The sequence below is a fragment of the Scyliorhinus torazame genome, unplaced genomic scaffold (assembly GCF_047496885.1).
Source record: "Scyliorhinus torazame isolate Kashiwa2021f unplaced genomic scaffold, sScyTor2.1 scaffold_1146, whole genome shotgun sequence".
In the NCBI taxonomy this organism is placed as follows: Eukaryota; Metazoa; Chordata; class Chondrichthyes; order Carcharhiniformes; family Scyliorhinidae; genus Scyliorhinus; species Scyliorhinus torazame.
In genome coordinates this window covers 27,092-52,532 of record NW_027308873.1, presented here as the reverse complement: position 1 = coordinate 52,532, position 25,441 = coordinate 27,092, and the positions used below count along the sequence as shown (strand labels likewise).

At 49.4% G+C, this 25,441-nt stretch overlaps 1 protein-coding gene across 1 annotated transcript in view; it reads left to right on the top strand.

Moving 5' to 3' along the window:
- The window catches only part of LOC140407071 (solute carrier family 22 member 4-like), a 58,226-nt gene that overhangs the window by 11,460 nt on the left and 21,325 nt on the right, over positions 1-25,441 (top strand). Inside the window, exon 2 of the mRNA XM_072494820.1 lies at positions 20,991-21,094. Within this exon, the coding sequence (XP_072350921.1) occupies positions 20,991-21,094 (104 nt within the window). The remainder of the gene's footprint in view (positions 1-20,990; positions 21,095-25,441) is intronic.

Sequence of the window (25,441 nt, the reverse complement as noted above, 5' to 3'; positions counted from 1 at the left end):
TTCCTCAATCTCCCCTCCCAACTCCTGCTCCCATTTATGCCTCAGCTCCTCGGTCTGCGGCTCCCCGCCCCATGAGCTCCTTTAAATATCCGAGACACTTCCCTCCCCCACGCATTCTCTATACACTACCCTATCTTGGATCCCCCTGAGTGGCAAGAGTGAAAAAGATGACACCTGCCTACGCAAAAAGTCCCACACCTGAATATACCGGAATTCATTCCCCCTCGTCAACCCAAACTTGGCCTCCAGCGCCCTCAAGCTAGGGAAGCTCCCTTCCAAAAACAAATCTCCCATCCGCTCAATCCCCGCCCTCCGCCATACCCAAAACCCCCCGTCAACCTCCCCGGGACCGATGGTTGTCACATATTGGGGATCTGACCGATGCTCCCGTTGCTCCCATGTGCCTCCTCCACTGTCCCCAGATCCAAAGGGCCGCCACCACTACAGAACTGGTGGAGAAGCGCGCCGGCGGGAACGGCAGAGGCGCCATCACCAATGCCCCCAGATTGGTATCCCTACATGAGGCTGCCTCAACCCGCTCCCAAGCCGACCCCCCCCCCCGCCCCGGCCCCACACACCCCACTTCCTTATCATGGCTTTGTTAGCCGCCCAATAATAGTTGCTGAAATTCGGCAGTGCAAGTCCCCCTTCCCCCGGCTCCGCTCGAGCATCACCCTGTTCACTCGCGGGGACTTACCCGCCCATACAAAGCCCAAAATGATCTTCCCTACCCTCTTAAAAAAGGAACGTGGAATGAAAATGGGGAGACACTGGAACACGAATAATAACCTCGGGAGGGCCGTCATTTTAACTGTACTCTCCCAGCTAACGACAGGGAGTGCATCCCACCTCCGGAACTCCCCTCGCATTTGATCTACCAGCTGGGACAGGTTCAGCTTGTGCAGTCGACCCCAATCCCGTGCCACTTGTATTCCCAGGTACCTGAAACTGTCCCCAACTAACCGGAAGGCAGCTCCCTCAGCCGGTCCCCTTGGCCCCTCTCCTGAACGACAAACATTTCACTTTTTGTCATATTCAATTTGTACCCCGAAAACCCTGGAAATGGTGATTGCTGAATACCGCGCATCCACCACCCGTCAGTAGATCCCTACTCAGTATTAAAAAATCGATCCGGGAGTAGACCCTATGGACGTGCGAGACAAAGGAGAACTCCTTCCCTGTCCACCTCCACGGGTCGACCCCCCCCATCTGCTCCATGAACTCCCTCAGCTCTTTTCCAATTGCTGACACACTGCCCGTTTTTGAACACGACCGGTCCAGGCCTGGATCAATAACTGTATTGAAGTCCCCTCCCATAACCAGCTTGTGGGAATCCAGGTCGGATATCTTCCCCAGCACCCTCTTTATGAAATCCGCATCATCCCAGTTTGGCGCATAGATGTTGACCAGGACCACCTTCCTCCCCTCCAGCTTACCGCTAACCATAACGTAGCGACCTCTCCCATCCGAAACAATACTCCCCACCTCAAACTGCACCCGCTTGTTCACCAGAATCACGACCCCCCCTGGTCTTAGTATCTAGCCCCGAGTGGAATACCTGACTAACCCAGCTCTTCCTCAACCTAATCTGGTCCGCTACCTTCAGGTGCGTCTCCTGCAACATTATCACGTCTGCCTTTAGAGCCCTAAGATGCGCGAACACCTTTGCCCTCTTCACCAGCCCATTTAGCCCTCTATCGTTCCACGTGACCAGCCTAGTTGGGGGGCACCGCGCACCCACCCCCTTGCGGGTCAGCCATCCCCTTTCCTGGGCCTGCTCCCAGCCCCTGCCCCATGTCTGTGGACCCGCCTCCTGGCAGCGCCCATCCCTGACCTCTTCTCCGCTTCTAAAATCAAATCCCTCCCTCGTCAGCCGAACAATCCCACCCCCCCCCCCCCCCCAGCACAACACTCTGTAACCTAACCGCATCCCTAATCTGATTGTATACACCCCCCCCCCCACACACTCAGTGCTCCTGCAGACTAGCTCACCCAGCTAGCCTGGTGGCCAGCATGTCTCCCACCTATTGTTGCCTACCTGCCCTCCCCCCACCCATCGAAACCATCGCTCTCATCAACCCAGCCCCGACAACCGCCCACTTTAAGAAACAGACGCCAACCAAAGTCAGTGTAAAGAAAAACAAAGCCAAACTCTCGCCATAATACAGATCAAAATAATACAAAGTCAAAAATCCCCACCACCATGCTCCTCACAACACAGAAAATCCACCGAAATCGAATAATTTTTGAAAACTACTTCCCCCTTCTTAAACAAAACACAGTTATCGAAGAGAAAAAGCCAAGAACGAAAACGAATGACCGAATAAATCAGTGCAAACAGCATTTAAAACAAACAGGAAAAACAATTTCTCAAACTTAGAGCAGAATGTTCTCAAGTTGGCACCAGTCCTTTCCTCCTGGCGAACTCCATCGCGTCTTCGGGCGACTCAAAGTAATGATGTTGGTCCTCATGCGTAACCCAAAGTCGCGCCGGATACAACAGACCGAACTTGACATGCTTCTTGAACAGGATCGACTTGACTTGATTAAAGCCTGCCCTCCTCTTGGCCACCTCCACGCTTAGATCTTGGTACACCCGCAAAATGCTGTTGTCCCACTTACAGCTCCGCATGCGCTTGACCCACTGGAGAAAGCGCTCCTTATCCAGGTACCTGTGGAACCTGACCACCATCGCCCGAGGGGGGTCTTCCTGTCGCTGCTTCCTCGCCAGTGCTCTGTACGCCCGATCCACTTCCAATGGTCGGGGGAAAGCCCTATCCCCCAGCAGCATCTGGAACATGTTCGCCACAAACTCCCCGGCATCAGCCCCCTCCGGCAGGCCAACAATCCTTAGGTTCTGCCTACGGGACCTGTTCTCCAAATCCTCTACCTGTTCCAGCAGCCTTTTTTGCCGGTCCCTCAGCATCCCCATCTCCACTGCCGTCTGGTGATCCTCCTGTTCAGCTAGCACGTTCTCCAGTTTCTGGATCGTCCGGTCCTGGGCATCTAGCCTCCGCTCCATTCTCTCCACCATTTCCTTAATCGGATCCAGACATTCCCGTTTATGTCTGGCGAAGCCTTCCCGGATGACCTGCATCAGCTCCTCCGTTGATGGTTGGGCCGAAGCCCCAGGGGTCTGGACACTGGCCATCTTGTCCGCTGCTGCAGCCAGCACCCAGCTCGAGCCTGTCTATTTGTTTCTTCCCTTTCGATCCCTTCGGGCTCTCTGTTCCATAAACCAATATATACACCAGACACTTGTTCACTGCTTCTTCAAGTCCAGCTCTTAAAAACGCAAAAAAAAGTCGGGAAAAGGTCTGAATGTCTAGCCAGAGCGGGAGCCACCAAATGTGCGATCTACTCCCTCATAGTCGCCACCGGAAGTCGGAATCAATATCTTTTGACTATAATGGACGTGTCTACTAGGTTTCCAGAGGCCATTCCAGTACATAATATTACAGCTAAAAAGATTGTGGAGGAGTTACTTAAATTCTTTACTAGATATGGACTACCCATAGAAATACAATCGGATCAAGGATCAAATTTTACCTCAAGGTTATTCAAAGAAGTTATGGATAGCTTAGGAATCAAACAATTTAAATCAACTGCGCACCATCCAGAATCGCAAGGAGTGTTAGAAAGGTGGCATCAGACATTAAAGACAATGTTGAGGGCTTATAGTCAAGATTATCCAGAGGATTGGGATAAAGGAATTCCACTCGTACTGTTTGTAATTAGGGATGCACCTAATGAGTCAACCAAATTCAGTCCTTTTGAACTAATTCTTGGTCATGAGGTAAGAGGGCCGCTTAAATTGATTAAGGAAAAATTGGTGACTGAGAAATCAGAAATTACATTATTGGATTGTATGTCAAATTTTAGGGAACGATTAAATAGAGCAGGTGAATTGGCTAGACAACATTTAAACATTGCACAAAATGTGATGAAACAGGTAGCGGACAAGAAATCCAAAGTTCGTAGTTTTACCAGTGGAGATAAAGTTTTAGTATTGTTACCAATGGCAGGTGAACCTTTCAAAGCTAGGTTTTGGGGATCTTATAAGATTGAAAAGAAATTAAGTGAGGTGAATTGTGTGGTTAAAAACACCAGATAGAAGGAAGACTCACCGAGTCTGTCATGTGAATATGCTTAAAGGGTACTTTGAAAGGGAAGGAGAGAAAAAGGAGGATGTTTTAATGATTCTAACTCAAAGTGACGAACCAAATCCAGATGACTGTGAATTTGACATACCTCAAATTAAATTGGAAAATTAGGATGTTCTTAAAAATTGAGATAAATTGTTGAATTACCTTCCAGAGGAAAAACAGATTGACCTGAAGGAGTTATTAATATCACATGAGCAAGTTTGTGGAGATAAATTGGGAAGTACTAAAATGGCTATACATGATGTAGATGTGGGAAATGCTGTTCCAATCAAACAACATCCATACAGACTTAACCCTTTAAAATTGGCACAGGTTAATAAAGAGATTGAGAGTATGCTTAGAAATGGCATAATTTAAGTGGGTTGCAGCCAATGGAGCTCACCCATAGTGATGGTACTTAAACCAGACAGTACCCAATGGTTGTGTGTGGACTATCGAAAGGTTAATGCAGTTACAAGAACGGACTCTTATCCTATCCCACGTTTGGAGGATTGCATTGAGAAAGTGGGACAATCAGCTTTTATTTCCAAACTGGATTTACTTAAAGCTACTGGCAGGTACCTTTATCCGAAAGGGCAAAGGAGATTTCAGCTTTTGTGACTCCAGATGGTATATACCAATTCAAAGTCATGCCATTTGGCATGAAAAGCGCCCCAGCCACATTTCAACGGTTAACTAACAAAATTGTTTCATGATTACCCAATTGTGCATTGATGATCTGGTAATTTTCAGCCAGACCATTTAAAACATCTGATGGGAGTTATTCGATCGACTTCAGGAGGCGGGTTTGGTGATAAACCTAGCCAAAAGTGAATTTGGAAAGGCCCAAGTCACTTTCCTTGGCCATACAATCAGACAGGGTCGAATGGTCACACGGGCTGTGAAACCAACAGTTATTGAGAAGTTTTCAAAAGCCTCAAGACGAAGGGAAATAATGCGATTTCTTGGCATGAGTGGATTTGATCGAACATTTGTGCAAAAGCTGTGTCGCGTGATTGCTCCACTGATGGATTTGCTGAAGAAACGTCAAAAATGTCAGTGGACAGCGGAGTTTCAACAGGCATTTGACTGCCTGAAAGCTGTGATAACCAATGCTCATGTGTTGGAGAATTCCAAGGGACTCTGTGATCAGATTGAACAAAAGTATCTGACTTTAAAGAGAAATGCCGAGACGTAGAGAAGGACGGATCGTGCAAGGACCTTCTTGTTCAAAGAGACTGTCAATCAAGAAGGATTTCAGTTGGAGGAAGATGAAAACAAAAAAAAAAATGGTCTTATTATACCTATTTCCATGTGTTGATTTTTTTTAAAACGAAAAAGTATATTTACTGTGCATTCCTTAAAGGATCGTGAAAAAGTGAAACCATCTTGAAGTTGATTTTTTTTTTCTTGGGGGTAGGTGTCATGTGAGAGTACCTTTAAGAAATGGGTGTTTATAAATGGGTGTATATATATATAAATATCTGCAGTGAGAGTACCTTTAAGAAATGGGTGTTTTTTGCTGCAGTGATGTCAGAGAGTGGGTGGAGCTGGGCTGTCTGTCAGCTTTTTACTTTAGTTTTAGGCTGTTTGCTGCAGGGTGTGTTTTAGTTTCGTTTTCAGTGTTGGAGCTGAAGCCAGACCAAGCAGGTGTACTTCTGTTCTCTCTGCCATCAGACTACCTCTTCATCATTTGGTGAATTCAGAATTATAAATGTTCTCAGTAGTGACTTTAACCTGATGTGCTTCTGTTAAAGGTTATGTTTTTTGTAAGTCTTCTGGATGTTAAATGGACAGCATAAGCATTACTTAGTGTTGTACTCTTTGGGGGTTGTATTTGAATTAATGGTTGCCAAGATGTTCACTGTTTGTTTTAAAAAGGCTAACTTGAGTTCATAGAATAAACAGTGTTTTGTTTTAAAAAGTACTTTTCCATTTCTGCTGTACCACACCTGTAGAGTGGGCTGTGTGCTCCCCATACCACAATCTATTAAAAGTTGTGGGTCAGGTGGACTCCATGATACATTTTGGGGTTCTCTAAACCCTGGCCCATAACACTATCGATCCATTGGATCCAGAGTTGGGACCGCCCAAAAGAGCGCGAAAGATCGGAGGTTAAGAGGAACTGCACGATCAACATTCTATCTCTTTTGGGACCTGCCTCTGCCTCACCAACTGCAGCACATTAACCAGCTAAGTTCAAGGACCCGCGATCGCTACCTGAAGCCGCAGCCTAGACTTACCTGACAACTTCCAGCCGCCAGACGTGGGAAATCAGATCAAGGCCTTACCTGACCTGCACAGAGCCGGCCACTTGAAAGTTAAGTAAAGGTCATTTAAGCTGTTAGGTATAGCTTAATGTGTAGCCACGTGTAGATTATTACGCATGGAACCAAGCCTATGTTTAATAATAAACAATAATTGAACTAATATATTGGTTGTGTGATTATTTGTCCAGTACACAGAACGTACTCGCGTCTTGTGGTTATTATGTGTCGGGTACGTCTAGGCTGCGGCTCGTCCTTCAGGTAGCGATCGCGGGGAGCGACAGAAACCGAAGTCTCCCCTGACATGGGTACACACAATCCGGGGGATGGCCTGTAGTAGGACCCGGAGGTGCTGAGCCCCCTTACTCGTCCCCAGCCCTGGGGTGAATCTCCCCCCTTTCCCCCCCCCCAATCAATGGCACCCTGCCCCCCCCTATCTAGGCCCCCCCCCCTATCCGCGGGGCACCCCCATCCCCCGCCTCCATCAAACTGGGACAGCAGCTCCAGTGCCCCTGGACCCCATGACCAATTTCTAAGATGGCTAGTCACTTCCTTTGATTCCCTCAGCAGCATTTTGCAAGTTTCCCGTTTTTAATTTGATGTGCCTGTGTGACCTCCCGCCGGGGAGCCGGTTAGATCTCGGGAGACTGTTAGATAGGGTGACTGTCCTATTAATGATGTGGAAATTACCCTCAATTGGTGTTAATTGATACCTCGCCACATCAAGGCGGGATATGGAACCCGCCAACAGGAGCGGGTCAATTGAATTGGAAACCGATCAGCTCATGGCAGGTATTCTGATTTCGGTGTCTCCCTCAATCAAACCGGATCTCATGGATCCAACATGGCCATTAGAACGCGCTCATTGTCTGCCCGAGTAAATTGGTGTAATTAAACCTTATTCATTAGTTCCCCTCTTACAGAATTCAGTTCACTCATGTGATTTGTCATATCAATGGCAAAATCAGCTCATTGATGAAAATCTATGGGCGGGATTCTCTGACCCCCCCGCCGGTATGAGAATCCCCAGGGGGCGGCGCGAATCCCGCCCCGACGCCGGCTGCCGTATTCTCCGGCGCCGTTTTTCAGGCGGGGTGGGATTCACGCCACGCCTGTCGGGGGTCGTTGGCAGTGCCCCCCCCCCCCCCCCCCCCGGCAATTCTCCGGGCCCCGATGGGCCGAGCGGCCGTCCATTTTTGGCCAGTCCCGCCGTCGTGACTCACTCAACTCATGTACCGGCGGGACCTGGCAGGTAAGTCGGCGGGGGACGGTCCCGGTGAGATATGACCTGGAGGGGGGGGGGGGGCACGGTGGCCTCGCCCATGCCGGTGGTTCCGCGCATGCACAAGATCACGCCGGCCCTTCGGCGCATGTGCGAATTTGCGCCGGCTGGAGCGGCGCCAACCTCTCCGGCATCCACTTAGGCCCGAAAGTGCAGAGAATTTGGAGAATTCCCACTTTCGGGGGCTGTTGACTCCGGAGTGGGTGGCGCCGGTTCTCCCGCCGGCGTGGGGACTTAGTCCCCAGAAGGGAGAATCCCGCCCATATCTTTTCCTTTCATTTGCAAAAAAACAAATCAATCTTTTCTTTCCACATTATTTTCATAACTTGCAAAGTGACAGATTTCTCTTGCTGTAAAAATGTTGACAAATTTTGTAATGACGTTGCTTACTTTCAGAACATTTTTGCAGAGAATCTCTTGGTGAATAAAGCAATGCAGAAAAATTATTTTCAGCTCTGGACTGGTTTCTTTCACTTGGTCCTGAATTCTTTCTACAATCCAATATTTTTGCTGCAAGTTAAACTCCACCAGTGGTCACACTCATCAGTCCCTTCCAATCCAGTCTACATTTTGAGACGCTGTTATTTATTGCTTCCAGCAAATCTTTTCCAGTCATCGTGCTTTTCCTTGACTGTATTGAAGCCAGTTGTTCAATAAACTCAATTTGTGGGAAGCCTCCAATGAAAATCAACAATCGGGCTGTGTCTTTTATATTACAGATCTCTTTTAAAAAAAAATATATTTTAAAATTCTTTTTCACATTTTCTCCCAAATTTACACCCAACAATAAACAATAATCAGTAACGAATGTAATGTCAATCTCCACATCAATAACAAACCCATCCTCCCACCAAACCCCAGACATTGGCACGCATGTGAACATAAACAAATGACAAAAATGAATCAGGAATCACCCATGGTCACCATTAACACATACAGTCGCCCTCCCCCAAACCCTCCCAGCCCCCAACACCCCCAATGTTCGATGTGATCCAATTCTCAAAAGTGCATAATGAATAACACCCATGAATTGTAGAACTCCTCCATCCTTCTCCTCAGTTCAAATTTGACCTTTTTAAAGCATTAAGAATTCCAGCAGCCCCCCCCCCCCCCCGACAGGGCACAGGGTGGAGAGCTTGATCTCCACCCTAACAGGATCCGCCTTTGGGCGATCAACGAGGCGAAGGCTACGACATCTGCCCCCGCGACCATTTCTAACCCCGGCTGGTCCGACACCCCGAATATGGCCTCCCGAGGGCCCGGGTCCATTTTCACGTGCACCACTTTAGAGATTACCCTAAACACCTCCTTCCAGTATTCCTCCAGCTTTGGACAAGACCAAAACATATGAACGTGGTTTGAAGGGCCTCCCCCGCAACGTTCACACACATCTTCTATCCCCTCAAAGAGCCGGCGCATCCTCGCCCTTTTAAGGTGCGCTCCATAGACCACCTTCAACTGTATCAGCCCCAACCTCGCACACGAGGTGGAGGAGTTCACCCTCCAGAGAACCTCACACTAGAACCCGTCCTCCGTACCTCTCCCAACTCTTACTCCCACTTTGCCTTGATCCCTTCTAGTGGCGCCTTCTCCTCCTCCAAAATAGCCCCGTAAACCGCCGATACTATCCCCTTCTCCAGTCCCCCTGACATCAGCACCTCCTCCAGCAATGTGGAAGCCGGCTCTTCTGGGAAGCTCTGTATCTCCTTTCTGGCAAAGTCTCGAACCTGCATGTATCTAAATATTTCCCCCTGCTCCAGTCCCTCCTTCGATCCTGCAAAACGACGTCCAAGAAATAAATCTTTTAGTGTTCTAATTCCTTTCTCCTCCCATCTCCAAAAATTTCCATCCCACTTCCCTGGCTCAAATCGGTGGTTCCCCCGAATCGGCATTTGCCTTGACCCTGCCCCAACCCGAAGTGCTGTCGAAACTGCCTCCAAATTCTCAACGAAGACATTACTACCGGACTCCCTGAGTATCTCCCTGGGGCCGTCGGAAGCGGCGCTGTCGCTAGCGCCTTCAATCCCGACCCGCCACACAAACTCTCCTCCATTCTGATCCGTTGGGAGCCGACCCCTTTGATCCAGCTCCGTACCTTCTCCACATTCGCCGCCCAGCAATAATACATCAGGTTCGGAAGACCCAAACCCCCTGCCTGCCTTCCTCTCTGTAGTAGCACCTTTTTAATTCTGGCCACCTTCCCTCCCCATATGAACGAGGTAATCATCCCTTCAATCTCTCTACAAAAATGCCTTTGGCAGGAAAATCGTCAGGCATTGAAATATAAACAGGAATCGCGGCAGCGCATTCATTTTAACCGCCTGTACCCGACCCACCAATGACAGAGGGAGACTATCCCACCTTGCCAGATCAGCTTTAACTCTCCCCACCAAACTAGAACCCCCCCCCAATTTTGGGCAACCTGCACCCCCAGGTATCTAAAGTGAGTCCCTGCCTTACGGAATGGCAGCCCCCCCACCCCTGGCTGAGACACCACAAAATATTCACTCGTCTGGATTGAATTTGTACCCTGAGAAAGACCCAAACACCCGAAGCAGCTCCAGTATTCCCCCTATTGACACATTTGGTTCCGACACGTATAATAATAGCACATAAGGACATCCTATGCTCTATTCCCCCCCCCCCCCCCCCCCACACTATCCCTTTTCATACCCCCAAACTTCTTAATGCGATGGCCAATGGCTCAATCGCGAGTGCAAAACAGCAGGGGGGACATAGGACATCCTTGCCTACGGTCCCACGGTGGAGAGGAAAGGATTCTGAGCTGATGTTATTTGTGCGGACGCTGTCCCTCGGCTCCTTATATAATAGCTTTACCCAGTCCACAAATCTGGGTACAATTCCAAACTGCTCTAGAACTGCCATCAAGTGCCCCCATTCTACTCGGTCAAACGCTTTCTTGGCGTCCAATGCCACAACCACCTTTGTTTCCTGCCCCTCCACCGGTACCATAACCATGTTCAATACCCTCCTAATGTTCGAAAGGAGCTGCCTCCCTCTCACAAACCTCATCTGATCTTCACCTATCACCTTCGGGAGGCACTCCTCTAGCCGACCTGCCAGTACCGTCGCCATTATTTTTGCGTCCACATTTAAAAGTGATGTGGGCCTATACGACCCACACTCCGTCGGATTCTTATCTTTCTTAAGTAACAGGGAAATCGATGCCTGCCCCAAGCTTTATGGTAACACCCCCTTCCCTATCGCCTCCTCAAACATCCCCACCATCAGCGGTACCAGCTTATTTTTGAATTTTTTATTATATTCCATCGGAAATCCATCCGGCCCTGCCACCTTCCCCGACTGCATCCTCCCAATCGTATCTTTTACTTCCTGCTCCATTATTGCCCCCTCTAATGTAGCACTGTCCCCCTCCCTTACCTCGGGTACTCCAGCCCATCTAGAAATTCCTGCATCTCCCGGCCTCCCCCATGTGGCTCTGACCTGTACAATTTCTCACAGAATTCCTTAAAGACCTTGTTAATCTGATCTGGAGCGACCACCAACTTCCCTGCCCTGTCCCACACCTGGAGAATTTTCCTTGCCGCATCCTCTCTACGGAGCTGACCCGCCAACATATGGCCCGCCTTTTCTCCATGCTCGTAAACTGCCCCCCTTGCTCGCCTCAATTGGTTTCCTGGTAGATAGACGGTCAAAGCTTGCTTGGAGTTCCTTCCTCTTTTCCAACTGCACTGGCTCCCTATCTTCTGCATACCTCCTGTCTACCTCCAACATCTCATCTATTACCCCCTGACATTCCAACCTCTCCTCTTTGTCTAGCCTAGCCTTGAACAAGATCACCTCACCCCTCACCACCGCCTTTAAAGCCTCCCAGACAACCGCCTTTGACACCTCACCCGTGCGGTTAAAACGTACATATTTCTTTATTCCTTTTTCAATTTTGTCACAGAACCGTCGGTCCCCCAACAGTCCCGCATATAACTTCCACACTGGTCTCTGCACCATCCCCTTCTCCAGTACCATATCCACACAATGTGGAGCATCATCTGATATTGCAGTTGCGGGTACTCCCACCCTTTTACCCCAGCCAGCAGCGCCTTCCCCACCATGAAAAAGTCAATTCCTGTGTACACCTTATGGACCGCTGAGAAAAACGAGTACTCCCGCTCTCTCGGGTGCAGAAACCTCCAAGGGTCCACCCCTCCCATTTCCACCATTAGCCCAGCCAGCACCTTCACCCCCCGACGGGGCCAGCGAGCGCGGCCGTGACCTGTCCAACTTTGGCTCCTGCACCAAGTTCCAGTCCCCCCCCCACTATCAGTTTGTGTGTGTACAAGTCAGGGATGGCCCCACGCACCTTCGCGAATCCCACATCGTCCCAATTGGGACAATATACACTTACCAGCGCCCCTGTCACAATCACATACCTACCCCCCTGATCTGCAATTACCTTCTCCATCTGTACCCTTTTGCTGACCATTACCGCTACCTCTTGAGCTCTTCCGTCAAATCCAGAATGAAACACCTGACTAATCCAGCCCTTTTTAAGTCTCACTTGGTCTTCACCCTCAGATGAGTCTCCTGCAGCATTGCTACATCGGCCTTCAAACTTTTAAGATGCGCAAGCACCCTCGACCTCTTGACTGGGCCTTCCAGCCTCCTCATGTTCCACGTGACTATCCTAACTGGGGGTCTCTCACCCCCCCCCTTCCCTTCTTATCCACCATCATCATACCACCGGGTCCTGCCCCGTCCCTTTCCATTATTAACATCAAAGCCCCTCCCCCCCCCCTCCCCGAATCCCCCCCCTGCACTTCCCCTCTGGAAAATCTCCCCCAGTATTGAGCCTCTTCCCCCCCCTCTCCCCCCACCCACCTGCTCGCCTCGTAGGCCCATCAACACCTGATAACCAGGCCTCAATGTCCGCAGCCCTCCTCTCTCCTCCCCTCCGTTCACTAGCCGACTTTAGTTAGCTAGTGTGGGTAGTCCCCCTCTCCCCCAAAAAAGCATACTGTCCCCTCCCACCAAATCCCAGAAGAAAAAGAAAAACAATCTAACCCATGCAATTCAATGAAATAACACATAGACGTTGCAACAAAAAAAAGGAGTAAAAATGCCAATCAAACCAAACAAAAACTTAAAATTTATAACAATGTGAAGTCATTACAGGTCAGTGAAAAGAAAGTTATAACATTTATACATTTTCCAGCTCCCCAATCAGTCCACGATCTCTCTTCCAGCTCCATTCCTCACTTCTGTCCCAAGCCTTCTGCCTTCATGAACACCTTAGCTGCCTCCGCCGTTTCAAAATAAAAATCTTTGGCATTGTACGTCACCCTCAGCTTTGCCGGGTATACCATACCAAATCGCAGTCCCTTGTTGTACAGTGCCGCCTTCACTTGGCTGAACGCCGCTCGTCTCTTTGCCAACTCCACCGTCAAGCCCTGGTAAATCCGAACTCTAGCACCATCCCACTGCACCTCCTGCTTCTGCTTTGCCCAGCTTGACACCTTCTCCTTCATGTGGTATTTATGGAAGCAGATAATTACTGCTCTCGTTTACTTTGGGTTTCGGCCTTAACGACCGATGAGCTCGGTCCAGTTCGTACCGGAGGGGTCTTCATCCTCCCCCATCAACTCCGCCAGCCTCTTAGCAAAGTACTCAGTTGGCCTTGAGCCCTCTGCCCCTTCAGGTAAGCCCACAATTCTCAAATTTTGCCACCTCGAGCGGTTCCCCAAGTCCTCGAGCTTTGAACTCGGAGACCTCTGTTGACCTCCACCATCCTCTGTAGTCCTCCACCACCCTCTGTAGTTTGCCTCTCATCGAGGTGAGCTGGTCGCGGTGCTGCGACATGGCTTTCTCCACTGCCTCCATCATTTCACTCTATTCTCTCACCTCGGCCGATGTCTTTGCCACATCCACCCTCACCTGGGCGATTGCCTCCTCCACCAATGATCTCGGTGCGACCACCATCTCCTTCCACAACGCCTCCATGTGCCTCGCAAACTGCTTCTCTCGCTCCAAAGCCATCACCTCGGTTTTCCACTGTAAATAGTGTGGCCCCACCACGCGGTCTGGCCTCCGCCATCTTGTCAGCGCTTTTACTGGTCCTCTCCTTTGGCAGCGAGTCCGTGTTTCCTCCCTTCTTCACAGCTGTTTACGGCATCCCTTAACTACTTAATACTTTTCTCCATTAAAAAAAATTAATAATTAAAAAAAGTTAACTAAAAAAAATGTTTTTAAACATTTTTTAATTCCAAAAATCAAAGTTCAAACCATCTCTTCTCCTGAAACCGGACTTCAAACTTCCCAAATATGCATTTTCAGCGAGGGGCCACCCGGTGTGCGCTGCTCCCCCTCTACATTCACTCTGGATTCAGACCTCGCCTCAGGCCACACTCCTCCCCCGCTACTTGCTCCGGGCTCGATGCCCCTGCTGCTCCGATCACGGGGGTCCCCACCGGCTGCAAACCGGCCCGACCCGGCGCCCGTCACTCAGGCCCCAACGGCCAAAGAAATCCCGACCGGCGAAACCACGGGGTACTCCCGGAAAACACCGAAATGCCGCTTCCCGGGGTGCCCCTCTCCAGCGCGACCGCTCCGCTCGCACGCGCCACCGGAAGCCTGTTACAGCTCTCTTTGAGTGCCAGAGTGAAATAAGAAAAATCATTTGCCTTGCTTTTCAACTATTAGGCCATGTTCTCCAAGATTTCTTCTACATGTCTCGTCCCAGTTCAACCTAATAGTGAAACTTTTCCAAATTATGTTTTCTTGTGTAAAATTATGTTTTCTTGTGTAGGCGCAATGTTGCAGCAGAGCTAACCAAACATTCCTCGATGAATTCTCTCTCAGAGAATGGTTTACCTTTTTGGTGATTTTATGTGAAATCATGTAGCTGATTCTGGTAATTCCATCTTGTGGTAGTCTGGTAAACAATCTTTGTGCTTTCTTACTTTGAGCAGACATCTCTTGAGTATCCCTAACTTTCTCTTTGTCAGACACGTTCTTATATTTGGCTGCATGTTTGCTCTTGGAGCTGTGTTCTTTGAATATGGCGACAATTTCTTTGCAAACTAAGCGCACAGCTTTCCCTGCTGCATCCAGAAAGAAGTATTTTGAAGTCCATTCCTTGTTAAACACTTGGCATTTACCAAAGGAAACTACCAAAGAGTTTCCTTTGGTAAACTCATATTTGTATTGTATTTCCCCCCCCCCCCCCACTGTAGTGCGACAAAAGTTAATTCCTGCGATGGGCAATAAATGCTGGCCTAACTAGCGTTGAAAATAAATTTTTAAAAAACAAGATGTGTGGGATAGATCCACGGAGGTTCAATTACCTGAGGGAAAAATAATTTTCCCACATGCACAAGGCCTACTCCTAGACCATTTTATTGTCGGGATAAATGGTGCTCCAGGGGTAGTGAGGGCGGAATACTCTGCAATAGTGATCTCTGACCACGCAATGCAAGGATGTGAGGTTGGAGAAGGGCTGCGCCCAACGTCTCCCATGGAGGCTGGGCGCAGCCCTCCTCGCAAGTAAGGAATTCTGTAAAAAAAATGTCCCAAGCCATCGATGGTTACGTAACCTGAAACCAGAATGGGGCGGTCTCACCCTCCACATTCTGGGAGGCACCGAATGCCGTGATCAGGAGGGGAAATAATAGATTTTAGGGCCCTTAGGGATAAGGAAATGGTGGCTAGTCACGGCTGATCGATTCCATACAGGGGCATTCGGAGAGGGAGCAGGAGCACAGAATTTCACTGTATGTGGATGACCTGCTCTACGTGTCGAACCTCCTGGCCAGCATGAGAAAGATAATGAGACTCCACAGAGTTGGGTGCCTTCTCAGGTTACAAACAACCTGGGGAAAAGCGAAATCTTCCTGGCAAACCTCCAAGAGGGAGGAGCAGAGCTGAAGGAACTGCCGTTTAAAATGGCCCAAATAAAATTCAGGTACCTGGGGATACAGAATTCACAACTGGATGAGACTCCAAAAGTGGAACCTGTTCAGCCTGGCGGAGGGGGTGAAGAGAGACCTAGAAAGATGTGACTCACTCCCACTCTCGCTAACGGGAAGGAGGAAGGATACAGACAATCAAAATGAACGTGCTGCCCAGATTCCTCTTCATATTTAAATCGCTCCAGGTCTTCGTTCCCAAATCCTTTTTCACCATGGTTGAGCTAATCATGGCCTTTGTCTGGGGATGGGAGCAGAAATCCCTAGGGTACGGAAAACCATTTGCAGAGAGGGCGACACGTAGGAAGACTGGTCCTGCCAAACCTTTTGTTCAATTACCAGGCAGCAAACGCAGAGAGGGTGAGGGTGTGGCTGAGTGAGCCGGAGACGGATTTGGTCCAAATCGAGGAGGCCTCCTGCATGGGACATCTCTCCGGGCCTTGGCCACTGCCTCACTCTCTCCGCCCCCCCCCCCCCCCCCACCCCCACACACACACACTCGAGGAGCCCGGTGGTAGTGGCCACATTAAAGACCTGGAACAAGTTCAGGCGCCACTTCAAACTGGATGGTATGTCTGTAAAGGCCCTCATCTGCAACAACCATAAGTTTCTATGACTGGGTGGTAAATGCAGGGACCAATGCCACTTTTAGGCCATGGAAAGAGGACAGAGGGACTTTGAAGATGAAGGACATGTACGTGGATGGTAGATTAACGATCCTGGGTGAGTTGATGGAGAAGTTCCAACCCCCAACAGGGAACGAGCTTTGGTACATGCAGCTGCGTGATTGTCTCCGCAAAGACCAAGACATTCCTGCAGCTACCCAGACACACACTCAATGGTAGCGCTGCTGGCGAGGGGGAGACAAATGTGGCGATTATATATGGGCAACCTGTAGAAAAGGTCAGGACCCCGCTGGACAAAGCACAATGGAAATGGGCATGTAGATAGGGGGAAGACTCTGGGTCGAGGTGCTGCATATGATCAACTCCACCTCCTCTTGCGCAGGGCTAAGTCTAATTCAACTCAAGGTGATGCACAGAGAGCACCTAACCAAGATGCTGGTGAGCGGATTCTTCCCGGAGGTGGGGGACAAGTGCGAGTGGTGTCAGGGCGGCCCGGCTCACCACCCAAATTCTGGCCCTGCTCAGACTCAGTGGGTTCTGGACAGCATTCTATGATGCCATGTTAGGGGCGTGGGGGTTAAGTTGGAGCCATGCCCATTTCTGGCGGTCTTCGGGGTGTGAGAGCACCCAGAGCTCTTTACAGGGAAAGGAGCGGATGCCTTGGCCTTCGTCCCCCCGATCGACCGGCGGAGAATTCTGCTAGGCTGAAAGTCGGCAGCGCCAACCAGAGCCTCGGAGTGGCTCCCAGTCCTGGCTGAATTCTCGAAGCTAGAGAAAATAAGATTCTCAATCAGAGGATCTGAGGAGAGATTCTACGACTCGTGGAAAAAATTTACCAACCTCTTTGAAGACCTGTTCGTATCCAGCAATTAAGTGGGTGGAGGGAGGAGAGCAGATAGGAAGGGGGGCAGGGGCGGTGGGGTGGGGCTGGAGGGTGGGGAGGGAGAACAGCCAGAGGGGAGGGGGGAGGTTACGCATGCATCACAGAGGAGGAATGGAGAGGCAGGCCCTGCACCTGTATGGGCACATTCCCTCCCAAATGTAAAAGACAAGGGAGACAGCCCCCATTTCATCCACTGTAATCGATGGTTTAATATGACTGCTTCTGTCGCTGTACATAATATATTTTCTTTACTATGCACATCATTGTATATAAGGAAATGCTATCACTGGGACTACGGTCACGGACGCTGTGACAGTCTGTCATACTTATGTTGTTGCTTTTATGTTTTTATTCTGGTTTGTAAATTTTGATTAAAAAGTGCTAAAATCCCAGTAAAAATATTTTTTTTAAATGAAAGCTGGTTGATCAATGCTGACATTACCTAGTTTTTTCTATTATCTTCAATCACGTGAAACATTTTAATTGTTGTGCCTTGGAAATTTCCCATGTAGTTTCATTTATTTCCCTCAACAGGTGAAATACATTTGGGAGATTCCTCAATAATGGCGGAGGGGGTGGCATTTTGGCCCAATGGTTAGCACTGCTGCCTCACAGCACCAGAGGCGGGGTTCAATTCCAATCTCGGGTGTCTGTGTGGAATTTGCACATTTTCCCCGTGTCTGCGTGGGTTTCATCCGCGTGTTGTGGTTTCTGACATGATATTTAGATCAGCATATCATGGTGCAATCACACACACACTGATGGACATGCAGTAGGACCAACCAACACACGCACAACATCGCAGCCAAGCACCAGTGAGAGCACACGCACTATAAAAACAGGGGACACTACAGTTCCCACTCATTCCAGCAGCAGCCAGCTCAGAGCACCGAGCTCAGAGCCTGCCACTTAGACATTCACTATGTGCTGAGTGCCTCACCCAGATAGTGATAGGACAGGGTCCACAGATTAGCTGGTAATGCACGTACCCAAGTTAGCAGTGTGCTGTTACAGTTGAGTAGTTAATAAAATTGAGTTACACCATCTCCAGCCGTGTTGGATCGTTTGTACATCAGAACACCCAACACGACAGTTTCCTCCCACAGTCCAAAGATGTGCAAGTTAGTTGGATTGGATATGCCAAATTGCCGCTAGGTGGGGTTGCGGGGATAGTGTGGGGATTAGGCCGAGGTAAGGTGCTCTTTCAGAGGGTCGGTGCAGACTCAATGGGCCGAATGGCCTCCTGCACCGTAGAGATTCTATGATTCTATGAATGCAAATTATATATTGTCTGTTGGGATTAGAAAGAGTTTCCTTTTATATGTCCTGAGCATGTCCCAAAGCACTTCACAACGAATGAAGTACTTTTGAAAAGTAGGGCACGATTCACGGTAGCAGTGGTTAGCACTGTTGCTTCACAGCTCCAGGGTCCCAGGTTCGATTCCTGCTTGGTTCACTGTCTGTGCGGAGTCTGCAGCGCCGAGAAGCATCCAGCAATCCAACAGCACTCTGCCTCTTTTTTGGCCTCTGGGAGTTTGTCCCCGTCGAGGCTGCACTTCGAGGGATTTGAAAGGCTTCTTGCAGATCGCCTTTTTGGCCGACAGCTCCGATCTCCTCCCCCACCCCCATTTTCTTGACCCCACTCACTCCCCCAACCTCAGGGAGGCACCCGGGAACCCCCTCCTCACCCCCCTCCACTTTGGTAAGGTGCCCCCTAGGCCTGACCCCTGGCAGTGCCAACCTGACACCTGGGCATACTGGAAGTGCCACCCTGGCACTGCCAGGATGGCACAGCCTGGGTGCCATGCTGGCAGTTCCAAGGTGGCCCAGATATCAGCTTGCCACCCTTCCCTGTCCCCAATCACCCAATGGCCTGCCCCCGCCCCCACCTCGGGTGCCGGCATGACTGGTCCACGTTTGTTTGGACCAGAACTAAATAGCGCCTTGGCGAGGTCTCCCAATATTCAGTTCTGGGTCACGCTCAGCGAGAGTGAGATCCCGATCAAGCTGGGTGGAGGTGGAGTGAGTTGGATGACTCGCGATTGGCCCAGTGCAGAGGCCGATTTAGGGCTCGTGCACGATTCACCCGTTGTGCACAGATCCACACCGGGCGCAACAGGGTCTCTGAATCACGCCCATAATCACTGTTCTAACGCAGACAAATGTGACAGCAACAACCCATAAACAACTACATGAACAACCAGATAACCTGAGTAATGTTGGTTGAGGAATAACTATAGAACATAGAACATTACAGCGCAATACAGGCCCTTCGGCCCTCGATGTTGCGCCGACCTGTGAAACCACTCTAAAGCCCATCTACACTATTCCCTTATCGTCCATATGTCTATCCAATGACCATTTGAATACCCTTGGTGTTGGCGAGTCCACTACTGTTGCAGGCAGGGCATTCCACACCCTTACTACTCTCTGAGTAAAGAACCAAGCTCTGACATCTGTCTTATATCTATCTCCCTCAATTCAAAGCCATGTCCCCTCGTGCTAGACATCACCATCCGAGGAAAAAGGCTCTCATTGTCCACCCTATCCAATCCTGTAATCATCTTGTATGCCTCAATTAAGTCACCTCTTAACCTTCTTCTCTCCAACAAAAACAGCCTCAAGTCCCTCAGCCTTTCCTCATAAGATCTTCCCTCCATACCAGGCAACATTCTGGTAAATCCCCTCTGCACCCTTTCCAATGCTTCCACAGCCTTCCTATAATGCGGCAACCAGAATTGCACGCAATACTCCAAATGCGGCCGCACCAGAGTTTTGTACAGCTGCAACATGACCTCATGGCTCCGAAACTCAATCCCTCTACCAATAAAAGCTAACACACCTTCTTAACAACCCACTCAACCTGAGTGGCAACTTTCAGGGATATATGTACATGGACACCGAGATCTCTCTGCTCATCCACACTGCCAAGAATCTTACCATTAGCCCAGTACTCTGTCTTCCTGTTATTCCTTCCAAAATGAATCACCTCACACTTTTCTGCATTAAACTCCATTTGCCACTTCTCAGCCCAGCGCTGCAGCTTATCTATGTCCCTCTGTAACTTGTAACATCCTTACGCACTGTCCACAACTCCACTGACTTTAGTGTCATCTGCAAATTTACTCACCAATCCTTCTACGCCCTCCTCCAGGTCATTTATAAAAATGACAAACAGCAGTGGCCCCAAAACAGATCCTTGTGGTACACCACTAGTAATTGGACTCCAGTCCGAACACTTCCCATCAACCACCACCCTTTGCCTTCTTCCAGCTAGCCAATTTCTGATCCAAACTGCTAAATCTCCCTGAATCCCATGCTTCCGTATTTTCTGCAGTAGCCTACCATGGGGAACCTTATCAAACGCTTTACTGAAATCCATATACACCACATCAACTGCTTTACCCTCATCCACCTGTTTGGTCACCTTCTCAAAGAACTCAATAAGGTTTGTGAGGCACGACCTACCCTTCATGAAACCGTGTTGACTATTGATCGGGAAACTATCTTCTTATCTCTAAGTAGTGCCATGGAATGTTTTACATCTATCTAAGTGAGTAGATGAGATCACATTTTCACATCTTAAGCAAAAGGCTGTGCTCTCTCAGTACTAAAGTGTCAGCCTAGGTGATGTGCTAGAGCCTCTTGAGTGGAATTTGAATCCACAGGCTTAGAAATGTGCATGTTGCCAACAAGCCCAGACTGACATCATGGCAGTCTTATGAACCAAATGAGCTTTTTGTGTGTCCTTTATCCTTCCATTCTTAGATCCAACACAGTAAAATGGTTTCTGTTTAAGTTTCTCAAAACCACATGTATGTAATTTTTTATTGTCTTTGCATTTCAGTGGGACTTGGTATGTGACGATGACTGGAAAGGGCCGTTCTCTATGTTAATTTTCTTTGTGGGAGTGCTGATTGGTTCTTTTTGTTGTGGACAGTTATCAGACAGGTGAGTTATTTTCTTTATTCATCTTTGGCAATCTTGAGCCCAATTTTTTACTCTCCACACCTGAGAAGAACAGGGGAAAGGGGGCAGGGAGGATGATATTGTTAAAATACAAACTGAACACATTATTCACTGCATGTGAATAATCCCTGGACTTCAGGAGGCATGGGAGCCACCTGCTGCAGGCAGGTTGGGTCCTCATATTTTCAAAAGTCTGGAGTTGATGTCATCATTCTCTTTATTTGATTCTAAAAATGGCGGTCAATATGGTCGCCTTCCTTAATTCTAATTACGTTTGCTTTAGAGTCGCCAGGTATCTTTCGATACCGCCACAAGGTTCAAACCCGAATACTGATTAAAGAGCCAGTACACCAGTTAGTTAGTTCAAAGTGAATACTATTTATTTACACACACAGCAAAATCGACTCATGCATGAAATGCTACAGACTAAACTATCACTACTGCTAAAGCCTATACTTAGCTTCGGGCACCCACTCAGTCAGAGGAACAATGGCCGTTGTTCGGATCTGAGGCTGCTGGGGTCAAAGTGGTGAAGGGGAACAGCCAAGGTCGTCCGTCTGGCAGCGAGCGTTGACCTTTGACTTACTTGCTTCTGGTGCAGCTGGTGGACGGGCTCTCTGCTTTGAGAGCCAATTCCAAGAGAGCGATTCTCTCTCGGGGCCTTTTTCTTATACCCGAAGAGGCTTCACGCGCTTTTGGGCGGGCCTTGAACTTGGCCCCAATCAATTGGGCCGTATCTTGATCACTCGTATTGATCTTTTTTTTTTATTAAATATTTTATTGAAAATTTTTCGTCAACCAACACAGTACATTGTGCATCCTTTACACAATATTATAACAACACAAATAACAATGACCTATTTTATAAACAAAAAATGAATAAATAATAAATAACAAAAATGAAAACTAGCCCTAATTGGCAACTGCCTTGTCACAAGTAACACTCTCCAAAAATATAATTTAACAGTCCAATATATAATTATCTGTAGCAACGACCTATACATACTATACAGTATATATTAACAACCCTGAGAGTCCTTCTGGTTCCTCCTCCTCCTCCTCCCTTCCCCCCCCCCCCCCCCCCCCCCCCCCCCCCCGATCCTGGGCTGCTGCTGCTGCCTTCTTTTTCCCATTCCGTCTATCTTTCTGCGAGGTATTCGACGAACGGTTGCCACCTCCTGGTGAACCCTTGAGCCGACCCCCTTAGGACGAACTTAATCCGCTCTAGCTTTATAAACCCCGCCATGTCATTTATCCAGGTCTCCACCCCCGGGGGCTTGGCTTCTTTCCACATTAGCAATATCCTGCGCCGGGCTACTAGGGACGCAAAGGCCAAAACATCGGCCTCTCTCGCCTCCTGCACTCCCGGCTCTTGTGCAACCCCAAATATAGCCAACCCCCAGCTTGGTTCGACCCGGACTCCTACTACTTTTGAAAGCACCTTTGTCACCCCCATCCAAAACCCCTGTAGTGCCGGGCATGACCAAAACATATGGGTATGATTCGCTGGGCTTCTCGAGCACCTCGCACACCTATCCTCCACCCCAAAAAATTTACTGAGCCGTGCTCCAGTCATATGTGCCCTGTGTAATACCTTAAACTGAATCAGGCTTAGCCTGGCACACGAGGACGACGAGTTTACCCTGCTTAGGGCATCTGCCCACAGCCCCTCCTCGATCTCCTCCCCCAGCTCTTCTTCCCATTTCCCTTTTAGTTCATCTACCATAGTCTCCCCTTCGTCCCGCATTTCCCTATATATATCTGACACCTTACCATCCCCCACCCATGTCTTTGAGATCACTCTGTCCTGCACCTCTTGTGTCGGGAGCTGCGGGAATTCCCTCACCTGTTGCCTCGCAAAAGCCCCCAGTTGCATATACCTGAATGCATTCCCTTGGGGCAACCCATATTTCTCGGTCAGCGCTCCCAGACTCGCGAACTTCCCATCCACAAACAGATCTTTCAGTTGCGTTATTCCTGCTCTTTGCCACATTCCATATCCCCCATCCATTCCCCCCGGGGCAAACCTATGGTTGTTTCTTATCGGGGACCCCCCCAAGGCTCCAGTCTTTCCCCTATGCCGTCTCCACTGTCCCCAAATCTTCAGTGTAGCCACCACCACCGGGCTTGTGGTGTAGTTCCTCGGTGAGAATGGCAATGGGGCTGTCACCATAGCCTGTAGGCTAGTCCCCCTACAGGACGCCCTCTCTAATCTCTTCCACGCCGCTCCCTCCTCCTCTCCCATCCACTTACTCACCATTGAAATATTAGCGGCCCAATAATACTCACTTAGGCTCGGTAGTGCCAACCCCCCCTATCCCTGCTACGCTGTAAGAATCCCTTCCTCACTCTCGGGGTCTTCCCGGCCCACACAAAACCCATGATGCTCTTTTCAATCCTTTTAAAAAAAGCCTTCGTGATCACCACCGGGAGGCACTGAAACACAAAGAGGAATCTCGGGAGGACCACCATCTTAACCGCCTGCACCCTCCCTGCCATTGACAGGGATACCATATCCCATCTCTTGAAATCCTCCTCCATCTGTTCCACCAACCGCGTTAAATTTAACCTATGCAATGTGCCCCAATTCTTAGCTATCTGGATCCCCAGGTAACGAAAGTCCCTTGTTACCTTCCTCAACGGTAGGTCCTCTATTTCTCTACTCTGCTCCCCTGGATGCACCACAAACAACTCACTTTTCCCCATGTTCAATTTATACCCTGAAAAATCCCCAAACTCCCCAAGTATCCGCATTATTTCTGGCATCCCCTCCGCCGGGTCCGCCACGTATAGTAGCAAATCGTCCGCATACAAAGATACCCGGTGCTCTTCTCCTCCCCTAAGTACTCCCCTCCACTTCTTGGAACCCCTCAACGCTATCGCCAGGGGCTCAATCGCCAGTGCAAACAATAATGGGGACAGAGGGCATCCCTGCCTTGTCCCTCTATGGAGCCGAAAATATGCAGATCCCCGTCCATTCGTGACCACGCTCGCCACTGGGGCCCTATACAACAGCTGCACCCATCTAACATACCCCTCTCCAAAACCAAATCTCCTCAACACCTCCCACAAATAATCCCACTCCACTCTATCAAATGCTTTCTCGGCATCCATCGCCACTACTATCTCCGTTTCTCCCTCTGGTGGGGCCATCATCATTACCCCTAACAACCTCCGTATATTCGTGTTCAGCTGTCTCCCCTTCACAAACCCAGTTTGGTCCTCGTGGACCACCCCCGGGACACATTCCTCTGTTCTCATTGCCATTACCTTGGCCAGGACCTTGGCATCTACATTTAGGAGGGAAATAGGTCTATAGGACCCGCATTGTAGCGGGTCCTTTTCCTTCTTTAAGAGAAGCGATATCGTTGCTTCAGACATAGTCGGGGGCAGTTGTCCCCTTTCCTTTGCCTCATTAAAGGTCCTCGTCAGTACCGGGGCGAGCAAGTCCACATATTTTCTACAGAATTCGACTGGGAATCCATCCGGTCCCGGGGCCTTTCCCGCCTGCATGCTCCTAATTCCTTTCACCACTTCTTCTACCTCGATCTGTGCTCCCAGTCCCACCCTTTCCTGCTCTTCCACCTTGGGAAATTCCAGCCGATCCAAGAAGCCCATCATTCTCTCCCTCCCATCCGGGGGTTGAGCTTCATATAATTTTTTATAAAATGTCTTGAACACTCCATTCACTCTCTCCGCTCCCCGCTCTATCTCTCCTTCCTCATCCCTCACTCCCCCTATTTCCCTCGCTGCTCCCCTTTTCCTCAATTGGTGTGCCAGCAACCTGCTCGCCTTCTCCCCATATTCGTACTGTACACCCTGTGCCTTCCTCCATTGTGCCTCTGCAGTGCCTGTAGTCAGCAAGTCAAATTCTACATGTAGCCTTTGCCTTTCCCTGTACAGTCCCTCCTCGGGTGCTTCCGCATATTGTCTGTCCACCCTCAAAAGTTCTTGCAGCAACCGCTCCCGTTCCTTACTCTCCTGCTTCCCTTTATGTGCCCTTATTGATATCAGCTCCCCTCTAACCACTGCCTTCAACGCCTCCCAGACCACTCCCACCTGGACCTCCCCATTATCATTGAGTTCCAAGTACTTTTCAATGCACCCCCTCACCCTTAGACATACCCCCTCATCTGCCATTAGTCCCATGTCCATTCTCCAGGGTGGGCGCCCTCCTGTTTCCTCCCCTATCTCCAAGTCCACCCAGTGTGGAGCGTGATCCGAAATGGCTATAGCCGTATACTCCGTTCCCCTCACCTTCGGGATCAATGCCCTACCCAGCACAAAAAAGTCTATTCGCGAGTAGACTTTATGGACATAGGAGAAAAA